Source organism: Phacochoerus africanus, chromosome 6 (genome assembly GCF_016906955.1).
Source record: "Phacochoerus africanus isolate WHEZ1 chromosome 6, ROS_Pafr_v1, whole genome shotgun sequence".
Lineage (NCBI taxonomy): Eukaryota > Metazoa > Chordata > Mammalia > Artiodactyla > Suidae > Phacochoerus > Phacochoerus africanus.
In genome coordinates, this window is record NC_062549.1 from 56,374,908 (window position 1) to 56,387,087 (window position 12,180).

A 12,180-nucleotide genomic window follows, 5' to 3' on the forward strand; every position below is an offset into this window, starting at 1 on the left:
TTTAAATAATCATTTACTTGGTAAATAATTTTGAGCCCAGACTATGTGCCAGGCATTTTACGTGAACATAGTCTGTAGTCTCTCCAAATGTTAAATATGTTTTTTGCTTTTTAGGGCCACACCTGCCGCATATAGAGGCTCCCAGCTTGGTGGCTGAATCGGAGCTACACAGCCACAGCCACACAGAATCTGAGTCGCATCTTCAACTAACACTACAACTCATGGCAACACCAGATCCTTAAACCATGGAGCAAGGCCAGGGACTGAACCCTCAAAATCAAGGTTACTAGTCAGATTCGAGGTGACACACACGTTCAATATTTACTGAAAGAGTCTGTTACAGGGTAAATACTGAGAGCTGAGGAGACCTGGAATCTAATACTGACTGCAAAGTCATTGTAGTACCCTCTCTGGGAATCATTTCTGCACTAGTTATCTCTTAAATCTTTATACCTAAAAAATGCCGTTATTTGCTTGAGACCATGTTATAGACTGTCCTCTCAACTGCTCAGACATGTCCCAGGAAGTAAGACTGTCTTTTGCCTCTCTTTCACTAAGAGTCTAAAACATACCTATTTTGCTTGAAAGATTAGTGTTTTCTTATTTTCAAACTGATTCTGTTGGAAAAAAATATATTCAGAAGGTAGTAGTGATATCGTGTAAGTCATCATGCAACTATAGAGCCTACTTTTTATTCACTTTAACTGAATAATATCAAGTCCATTTAAAAACTTCCTTTAAAGTTCAGATAGTTATGACATAGACTAAGATCTGAAGGACCTTTAATTTTCTTATGTATAGTCCCAATAATTGAACTTCCTACACCAGCTTCCAAACAGTGGTCTCTGATGATTTGTAGTGAGAAAGAAAAAAAGCTCAAGTAGCCCTTTTTTCCATAAAGCTAAACATGATTTTCAATTTCAACTTTTGCAGACTGCAGATGTGGCTCAGATCTTGCATTGCTATGGCTGTGGCAGGCAGCTGTAGCTCTAACTCGACCCCTAGCCTGGGAACTTCCATTTGCCACAGGTATCCACCCTAAGTTTTTTCTGTATTATTAAAGTTTCAAAGTCTTAAAATTTATATATTTATTTGTAATCTATTAGTCTACTAGGATGCAGGATATATAGGATGAAGTAGTTTTCCTTTGCTTTTCAACCCATTTCCAATATTATGCACATTTCAGGGGAAACATTTCACTGTTTTCTACAACTTAGAATTCCAAAACTGGAGTTCTCTTGTGGCACAGTGGGTTAAGGATCCAAGTTGTCATTGTCACTGCAGATGCCAGGGTTGCTGCTGTGGTGCAGGTTCAACCCCTCTGCCTGGGAACTTCTACATGCCTAAGATGAGCACCATGCCACCCCCCCACCCACCCCCCACGCCCCACAAAAAAAGAAAAAAACCAGAGAGAAAATTCCAAAGTAATAAAGATGAAAGGCAAGTAATATGCCGATTACAAATCACTACTATTAATTAAAGCAACTCTGCAAGTATTACTAGGAGGTAGTTTGGGGTCCTATATATGTACCACATTAAAAAGGTACAACCCCAAAATCCCTTTAATATTCTATAATTCAAACTTATAAACCAGTACAAAGGTATCTGAATTGTACTCAAGTCAGTGTTTACAAAGGTGCTTCCCTACCTCAATTAGTATACATTAAAAGCAAAGAAGTATGCATTAAATGTCAGAGTCAACAAAATTCACAAAGCCAGAAGCAGTTCAGTGCTCACAAGTTTATATTTTTAGGTTTGATAAAGATTCTTGTGTATTTTCTAAATACACAGACAAAACAGTCTTGGAAGTTTACATACATGTCTTAGGACACTTATACTAGGTAGGTAAATTACATTAAAAAATTGGTCTTCGTAAAAGATCTTCCCCAAGAGCTTTTACAAACAGCAGGCAGAAGAAAGTGTTTATGTTTACAGTGTTTAAAATGCTGATTCTCCCATTTCATAATGGCCTCAACCATCCCTCTCAACCCCAAATTTTGTCCTCAAGAGCGAGCATACTCCGAATTTTAAGTATCCAATGTCGTAAAATACAGGGCTAGAAAACATCTTTTACGGTGTGCTTATCCCTAATATTTTAAACTACCTAGAATGGTTTAACTTCACTTCAAAGTAGGGATACAGCAGGAAAAAAACTTTTTCAATTCTAAAGTGACTAAGAAAAAAACACCTGTTAGTTCTAAGCATGTATATTATGTACCATAGTTAAGTTTAAGGATCTGGGTGACTGAACGGCACAGAAACTGGGGTTCACATCTAATTCTTCAGTTAAAAACCATCCTTTGAAAAATGAAAATGCCACAGCCAATTAATAGCATGTGCTACGCTAAGGTTGGGTATCTTGTTTATAGTCATGTGATACAACAATTGCTATATTAGGAGAAAAGAGTAGTAAGGATATTCGGGGGAGGAAGGATTAGACACTCAAATTCCTAACATAGCTGTGTTTTAGGGAAAAGATGTTTCCATACACAGATGTCCTTTAAAGAGCTGAAATTTTACAAAAGTGATTTAATGGAGCAATAGAGCCCCCTAAAAAGAGCATGGGCTTCAAAATCAGACCTGGTCAAAACACAGCCCCATCACTTAGTAACTGTGTTACATTAGGCAAATTAAATTAGGCAAATTTCATGGAGCCCTTCCTCTTCTATAAAATGGGGACAAATAGCACCTACTATATAGTAAGGGAATTCAACAAGATAATGTAAAGCGCAATGGCACGTGCAGGCACTAAACATCAAACTAGCTTTTGGAATATTCCGAAAAATAATTTTAATCCTATGTTGACATCCTAAAAACATAAATAAATTTTATGATTTAAGACCCATCCTTCATCACACTTTCCCTTACATTATACTACTCCAGTCATCTTCAGGCCTTTTAGAATATAGCATGTTAATATAAGTTTCTAAGCTCCAATCTTTTCATTCCTTATTTTTTCTCTTCCCCCGCCCCCTTTCCCATCTTTTCCTCTTGGTTCCCATGTTTTACTAAATATCTAAGATGTATCATGCCCTTGTTATGCATCAGTGTTCTAAGCGCTTTACATCAATTAAATCATTAAACCCACTCTTCTCCATCAGGATGGCTCTACAAAAGCCAGCTCATGTTTCCCCACCCTAAATTTCAAAGCTACTCATTACTGTTCAGTTTTTCTCTTCCTATAATTTTTTTTTTAGCTTTTAATTGCTAGGGTGCTAAAATTTAGCAAAACATTTATGAATATGAAAAGGGAGGGCCAATAACAATGAAAAGGCAGGGTTCCATATGGAAATAACTGTCTCTGAGAAGCCTAAGAAATAATACACGATCTTGACTTGCATGAGAGGGTCTGTTACTACAAAATGAATAAGTAATAAACAGTTTATACTCTTCCCCTTCATTAAATAAAAGCTCTAAAATATTTTTCATTTAAAATATAAGTTACAAGAGAAAAATTCAGCAAGTGTCTAACACATAATTCTGCCAGGGCTCTACAGACAAAATTATGAGTATTCCACTGTTACCTCTCTGAGACCAATCGTAAGTTCTTAGTATCTAGCAACTTCCTGAAATTGTACTGTAAGTCAGAAAAAGAATATACTTAAAAAAATAGAAACATCCAGTAGTATACCTTAGTACTAAACTATTTTTTAAAAAGATCTAGAAGGAAAAAGGCAGTCCCCTCAAGATCATGAAACAAAATAAGTTAGGCAGTCAGCAAGTACAAAAATCTGTCAATTCTGTTTCTGGTAAAATGTTTACTTTAAGGAAGAAATTTTCATATAGGCTGAGGCTAATATATTCAAGAGTATAAACATTTTTTCCTTTGGATTACCTTTCTAAAAACAAACTCTTAAAGTATATTTCAGTTGACTAAAAATATAGCCAAATCTGTCACAACACAACATAAAAAGTAATGGACAATAATTATAGAATATTTTAAATTAACAGTAACAAGCCATCTACATCAAACCTTATTTCCAACTAAAACCAAAACAAAAGCACAACAATCCCGTAGTGTACCAAGTGTGTATTTCAATTTACTGTACGCAATCTATAACAAAAATTTGGTCATAATTTACCAGATATACATAAATGATTTAAGTAGTAAAAGAAAATTCAGTTTAAAGAGTTAAGTTCATATCTTAAGGAAAAGTAAAGTACATTAAGAATGTAAAGCCAAGTCCAGTTTCTATGCAATAAGTGAACTGTAATCTAATAAAGCAGATTTAGGTGATTTTCAGATATATATCTTTTCTCTTTAATATATATTTATATATAGACAGATCTACCAATTGTAAACTATGGTTTATTTTAAAGGAGAGGGATAAGTGGGATGAAAGAAATCTTTATACTATACTTACATATTCACAAAGCAGAACATTTTACGTTTTAAAATACTTTCCATTCATAGTATCTTTGCCCAACTAACATCTACTTTGGACCCCACCAGAATTACATTTTACTCTTTTGTCTAGAACACTGAGAATAATATGTAATCTTCAGTCTTAAACAAAAATCAAACCAAAACTATTCATGTCAGTTTTTCAGTTTTGTAGAAACCATGGTCAAGTTTAGATGATAAACGATGCATCTAACCATTTAACTGCACTTTATCTTTGATTGATCCAAGTAGATGCATCAATGTCTAACATTAAACCATTATTCTACTGAAATCAGAGACAGTGAAGTGAGAAAGCCTGTCTCTTAAAAAATGTATCAACTTTTCAACTTTGATCAGATAGAGCACCAAAAAGATTATGTCTGTCAAAGTGTACTTTGCAATTTTTTCCACACGACTAGCATAATTTAGTTACCTGATATAAAATAGGAAAATATACTGAATTTCTATTTAAAAGAAAGCTGAAAATATGATATCCCTCAATCTTATATAATATATAATATGTTCCTGATAAATGTCGTGCGTGTTAATATCAATTATGTGAAATGTTGCTGTGAGTCAATCAGCTAATTCATCTGTCATCAGGCTAAATAAATCTGGCAATTTCAACTTAATGCATCATCCCTTGTACCCTGAAGAATTTAGTTAACAGAATAATACACTGTAAAGCCTCTCAGTATTTTATTTGTAAGATTTGTATATTGTTGAATCATGGTGCTTACTAGAAAGATATATCAAGGTTTAGCGACCTCAAGGAATTGAAAAATAAATTAATTTTTATCTATAATAGTTTCAGAACACTGAATATCCCAGTAAGTATGAAACAAGAGAATGCACTTTTTGTGTTAATTTTAATGATAAAAAAGGGCACAGGAGAAAACCTGGTATTTCACTTATATTGCATAACAAACTAACCAAACTGGACATGGAGGATAAATTATAAAACAAATCAATTTACTTATTGTTTCTATGACTTTTCTTTCGATTAGATTTCTTTTTAAATAGGACTGAGGTATAGTACACTGGCAAAAAGAAAAGAAAACAAGAGTAGTGCCAAAGTAACAGATACCCAAAACCAAATGCCTTGTCAGAAAACGTCATATAGTAACCATTTATCAGATTAGAGCAGCAGGAGAAAGTTACTTCTAAGTCATAATCATTTTAGTGGTATTTGTCAACCTCGCCACGGTATTTTGCAACATCATTCTTCATTTGTAAAGTAGTAAAATTCATGTCAAAAAGGAAAGGGGGAACGGAGGAAGTCAGTTCATTCCAATAAATTACCTCTCCAGTTCTTATAAACATGCCCATCAGCATCATAAAATTGAGAAATAATACCTAAGACTAGAAAAGACTTGGTTTAAGTTATGAAGCAAATTAAAATGGAAAATACAGAAAAGTAGAACCAATGGGGTTGAAAAGGCCCCTCACTGAAAATCTGTATTAAAAAAAATAAAATTAATAAAAATAAAAATAGAAACAAAACTCTACTAGTACAAACTAGCCTGAGTGGTTTGATGGACAGAGTAATTAGGTCAGCTGTCACTGTACTGTAATAGATGGATTTTCTTCATTCATGTCAAAGTGGCACATGAATGTAAGCTTTTAAGTACAGGTACTACATGTTCATAGGACCCAAACAGTTACTGTATATCCTATAAATAAAAAATACTTTTACTTTGATAACTGACTGAAGATGTGTGGACTCCATGTATTCCAACCACAAGGTTGTTTGCTGTACAGTCCTGTGCAAATATAAAAAAAAAAAATTTTTTTTGCTATAAGGCTTTGACCCTACAGTTTTCACAGCAACATAACTACCATCCAGCATGTACCATATTTTGCAAGCCTTCAAGTTCAACAATTCAAATTGTTGATTCATATTATGTCCAAATGCAGCATCCTTGAGGAGTATAGTAGGTCAGTTAGTCATCTAGAGACATACAAACATCTCCTGATTCATCCCATCGAGATGCATCATTCTGATCTTCTCCATCATCAACCAGCTCTTCATCAGCTTCTCCTCCTTCATTCTCCTCATATTCTTCATCCCGAGGGAAATCTGTATCCTGTCCCTGATCTGCACCTTCTTGCCCTCCTGGTTGTGATTTATCTGCACAGTCTACACAAACACCATAGCGTCGAGATCCATGTCTTATTCCAACACTGGCTGCTAACATGAAGATCTTCTTACACACCATACATTTGTATTTTTTATCCTTTTTATGCACCTAATTCAAGGGGGGAAAAAAATCCAATGTAAGGATAGTACAGACAATATAATGCATTTGAACTACTCAAATTAAACCTCCCACTTATGGTAAGTAAATACACCATTTTTTTTCTATATCAAGGTTAGTGCTGGTTTATAAATCACATTCATTTTTTAAAGCAATTAATAATCTACTTTCCATAAATTTGCAGGTAATAGTGTTAAAATACCTTAAACTTCACAGACATAAAAAAGTCTCTCTCAAAGATCAGTTACATTTAAAGTTACTTACCAGGGAATGTCTTTTTACATGTTCTCTGCGAGTAAACAGTTTTCCACAAATATCACAGCTAAATGATCTGACTCCCGTATGAATGAGCAAATGCCTTTTTAGTGTTCGTCTGTATTTGGCTACATAGCTACAATGAGGGCATTTTAACTTGTTCATGATTAGAGATGATTCACCTTTGAGAATTGAAAAAAAAAACTTATTACATATTAAACAGAAATATACTTATTATATATTAAACAGAAAAAGGCTTATCTATCCCTGAGAACAAGGATTATCATGACGAGTTTTTTAAAACCCAGAATGTAGCAGCTTTTAATTGGTAAAAAATATTAAGAATTCTGTAGCGGTGCGACTTAATACTTGCCATTTTCCCAAGTTTCTTGTTTTGGCCAAGATTCAGGCAATAATCCATACTTGAAATCATTAGAAGCACCTGGTATCAATCCATACTTGAAATCATTTGAAGTACCTGGTAGCAATCCATACTTGAAATCACTTGAGGGGCCAGGCATCAGGCCATATTTGAAATCATGTGAAGGACCTAAAAATACAATTGAAAAGTGGTTTTGATGTAATGATGGTAATAAATATGTCTCTTATTAGAATTAAAAAAAACCCAGAAAATTTATATGAGCATTATGACAGAATAACTATAAAATAGCTTTAAAAAACTATACATTTTAATCTAAAACTAAGACTGCCTCATATTATTATTATCCTAATTTCTAATATGCTGGTGGGCAGGCGAACTAACTAAAGTTTAAAATATAATTCAACCATGGGAAGAAAAAATGCAGTGAAATAAATCTGAGTATTTATTTAATGGTATGTGGAGGCCACATAAAACTACCCTTAACGGTTGCTGTTTATAAACTAGTCTATCATTTAAGACTATCACCCAGAAGCCTGGCTGTGGAATGAGACGGTCTCCTCTTGTCCTGGAAACAATCACAGTATCTTCTTTTAAAATGAACCAGTATAGAAAGATGGGCTGAGGATGAAGAATATAAATACAGGGTAATTGCAAACGTAAAGTTCTTTTACTGTTAGACCCTTGTTTGTTATTTCAGACACAGTGGGACAAGGTAACAATGAATTTGGGGATTCATCAAAACCTAACTTTAACCTTAAATCAATGAAAATCCAAAAGGGTCAGTGTCCCTTAGGAAATTTGCTCCTGGGGATCTTCAGAGTGCAAACAGGAATTATCTCCATTGCATTCAATTTCATCTTGAGTATGTATGTAGTACCTTGGATCCAGGAATCCTTTGGCAATGTGAAAATATCTTAAACCCTCCTAACTATAGCCACCTTAAACCAACCAAACATTAACTGTTACCTCAATTATTTTTAATAGCCATCATCTTATCTCCAGGATCACACTGTGTTGCCTTCCTAGAGTTTATTCTCAACATAGCAATCAGGTATTCCTTTAAAACTTTAGATCAGAGCCAGGTGCTACTCCACTCAAAAGCCTGCAAGGACTAACTCATAGTAAAAGCTCAAGACATCCAATATATTATAACGCCTTACCTGGTCTAGCTCTTGCTTCCCTACTATCCCCTTGGTCACTATATTTTCTCTCTCTCTTTTTTTTTCCTGTTTGGTTTTTAGGGCCTCACCTGGGGCATTTGGAAGCTCCCAGGGTAGGGGTTGAATCAGAGCTGCAGTTGCTGGCCTACACAACAGCCACAGCAACTCGGGATCTGTGCTATGTCTGTGACCTACACCACAGCTCACAGCAATGCCAGATCCTTAACCCACTGAGCAAGGCCCAGGAATTGAACATGCATCCTCATGGATACTTGTTGGATTCAAAACCAGCTGAGCCACAACCGAACTCCCTGGTCACTCTATTTCAATCACACTGGCCTCTGTGCTGTTCCCAACAAGGTGAAATGGCTCCCACTTCAAGGCCTTTGCACTTGACTCTTTTCTCTGCCTGGAACACTCCTTTCTAGGATATACGCATAGCTCGTACAGCAATTTAGTAATTTTCCTCCCATTAACATGCTTCTATAAGAGAATGCTTGCCAAAAGGGTTTCCTAAGAATTCGATTTCCTGAATCTATTTGCCAGATACATTGCCATCTTTAAACAAAGAACTTAAGATTTCCCTCTTAAGGAAAAAGTATTAATACCCAACAATACAAAAAGACCTCTAAGGTACTTAAAAATTGTACTTCATTACTGTTATTGTAAATTGTTTAAAACTTGGAATACCTTCACCCATTTTTTTTTTTTTTTTTAAGGGCCGCACCTGTGGCATGCGGAGTTTCCCACACTATGGGTTGAATCGGAGCTGTAGCTGCTGGCCTACACCACAGCAACATGGGATCCGAGTTGCATCTGTCGCCTACATCATAGCTCATGGCAACGCTACATCCTTAACCCACTGAGCAAGGCCAGGGATCAAACCCACATCCTCACGGATACTAGTCAGGTTTGCACTGACCAGTCGCTACACAGCAATGGGAACTTGCCTTCACCCACTTTTTTTTAATGCTAGGAAAGCCCTGTGAATCCCTAAGTATACAATTTAACTGTAAGGTAATAATGTTTGGGGTAAAAGTCTCAGAATCCTACTAAGTGAGAAATCACTTTAGGTGAGTGTGAAATGGAGATAAGGTTGGGGGTAGTAGCCTGTGAAGATTAATCTATCAATTTTCAGTTTCACACTTCTAAATAAAGTTTGAGCTTCATGGCTTATAGAGCTTGTCTAAATCAGTACAAAACAGGAGTTCCCATGATGGCTCAGCAGAAACGAATCTCATTAGCATCTATGAGGACTCAGGTTGGATCCGCTGGCCTTGTGGGTTAGGGAGCCAATGTTGCTGTTGAGCTGTGGTGTAGGTCACAGACTAGGCTTGGAGCCTGCATTGCTACAGCTGTGGTGTAAGTCCACAGCTACAGCTCTGACTTAACCCCTAGCCTCAGAACCTCCATATGCCTTGATGGGGACCTAAAAAGACAAAAAAAACAAAACAGAACAAAAAAACCCTACAAATCAGTGCAAAACAAAGGCAGCTCTAAGAGCAAGGACTATGCCTGTCTACTCACATCAGTATTTCTAATGTCCACTAATTCATACACAATTATTTGCTGAATAGCTGTATCCAGCAAACGCTAACATGTACATATTCTTCACTTGCTCAAAAATCCTTGGAAAACTAACCTCAAAAATCATGTTAAATATGCTGATATACAACTAAATAGTTTACTACATAAAAAGAAAACAGCCCTAAATAAAACAATTGATGAATTGATAAACCAATATTCAGAAATATAGATTTTATAATACTAGAGATGTTCAGTGATGATAAAAAGCGTCCATGGTTCAGACAAGAGAACCATCTAGAATACAAAATGTTAATTCAAATTAAAAAGGCTCATCCCCAGAGTTCCCACTGTGGCTCAGTGGTAACAAAACCCAACCAGTATACATGAGGATGTGGGTTTGATCCCTGGCCTCTTCAGTGTTTTAAGGATCCAGAACTGCTGTGATGCAGCTAGGATCTGACTGTCAGATTTGACCCCAATGCAGCTAGGATCTGACTGGCAAGTTTGACCCCTAGCCCAGGAACTTCCATATGCTGCAGGTGGGACCCTAAAAAGTAAAAAAAAAAAAAAAAAGAAAGCCTCAACCCAAACTTCTTTCATCTCTCTAAATTCTTATAACCAGTAGAAATTCCTTTTAGGAAGTACTAAAAGCAACTTGAACAAAGGCAAAACCTTTGAGTGGAAGGAAAAAATAGAAAACTCAGGAGTTTGAGGATATAGAAAATTAAAATGCAATTGTTACAAATAAAGAACACAGACTTCAACAACAAAAGAAATCTACAACCCAAACAAACCAAAATTTAAATGCTCAAAAACGGCAGCACAAAAGAAAAGTTTCTCTTATGGCAGTCTGAGTGTCACCAGAAAATTCTGCCAATGAAAATAAACACACACAAGACTAAAATAAAAAAAAAGATAAAAAATAAATACACAAATAGTTAATTTCAGGTAAGTATTTGGACTGCCAGCAAGGATAAATTTAATGTTCAAACAATTTGATAAAATAATCCTTTGAAAAAAATTGAAGAAAAAAAAAGGTACTGCCTTTCCAATTCAAGGATCATTAAGATCTACTTCATAATTGTGCTTACTATTCAAAAATATCCTTCTGGGTACATTATTCCATAATGGCAAACTAGGAAGAAAGCAATGGGGTTTTTTTTGTTTGTTTTTGCTTTTTAGGGTGGCATTTGTGGCATATGGAGGTTCCCAGGCTAGGTAGGGGTTGACTCGGAGCTATAGCTGCTGCCCTACACCACAGCAACAGCAATGCAGGATTCCAGCCACATCTGCGACCTACACCACAGCTCGAGGCTTGCTGTATCCTTAATCCACAGAGCAAGGCCAGGGATCGAACCTGCAACCTCATGGTTCCTAGTCAGATTGTTTCTACTTCGCCACAACAGGAACTCCAAGAAAGCAATGTTTTTGAAATCAAGATCATAACAGAAAGCAGTTTCAGTTGCAAAGAAACCAATTAATGTATCAGAATGTCTTCTAAACAGAAACGACTCTAAATCAAGGATTCCCCCTGCCCCCCCCCCCAGCATGCAGAAGTACTCAGGCCAGGGACTGAACCCGTGTGCCGCTGCAGTGACAAAGCCGGATATTTAACCTACTGTGTCACAAGGGAACTTCAAGGGTTTGCTTTTTTTTGAGAGTAAGATTTACTATACGGACCATTCTCTACTGAAAATGTTTATGTGCACAAATTTGAAATTTTATGAATTCACCTGCCCAACTTATTACATTCTTGAACTAAATTTCTAAACCAAGAAAGAAAGTGCAATAAAGTACCTTTGGCACTATTAGTGATTTTCTGTACAAGAAACAGGTCTTCAAAATTCAACCTATCAACAGTTTAAGAGAAACCACCTCCAGGCAATTTCTTAAGAATTACGGCTTAATTTTGGTCAGTGCAAACTGTATTCAAAAGCCTCTGGCAGGTTTATATAAGGAGTACCCATAGTTGTCTTGGTCTCCATCAATTTTTTAAAGATTTCCAAAGCTACAGAAGTTGATTCAGTGAATATCCGTATCCCTTTATGTATATTCAATAATTGTTAGCTTTGTTACATGTGCTTTGTCTCTATGTATACACATACACTTTTATGCAGTATTTGAGAACAACTTACATGCTTTATTGCTTCATCCCTGAATAGAGCATCTTTTAGAACTCTTACATAAAAAAACCACAATGCTTTTTATCATATT

The 12,180-nt window shown here is 35.8% G+C and overlaps 1 protein-coding gene across 1 annotated transcript in view; it reads right to left on the reverse strand.

Moving 5' to 3' along the window:
- Positions 1-1,725: 1,725 nt before the first annotated feature.
- Positions 1,726-12,180, reverse strand: part of ZBTB10 (zinc finger and BTB domain containing 10) — a 36,466-nt gene continuing 26,011 nt past the window's right edge. The window contains exons 4-6 of the mRNA XM_047783689.1: positions 7,271-7,447; positions 6,907-7,079; positions 1,726-6,633 (exon numbers count right to left, since the gene is read on the reverse strand). Coding sequence (XP_047639645.1) covers positions 6,328-6,633; positions 6,907-7,079; positions 7,271-7,447 — 656 coding nt within the window. The 3' untranslated portion in view covers positions 1,726-6,327. The remainder of the gene's footprint in view (positions 6,634-6,906; positions 7,080-7,270; positions 7,448-12,180) is intronic.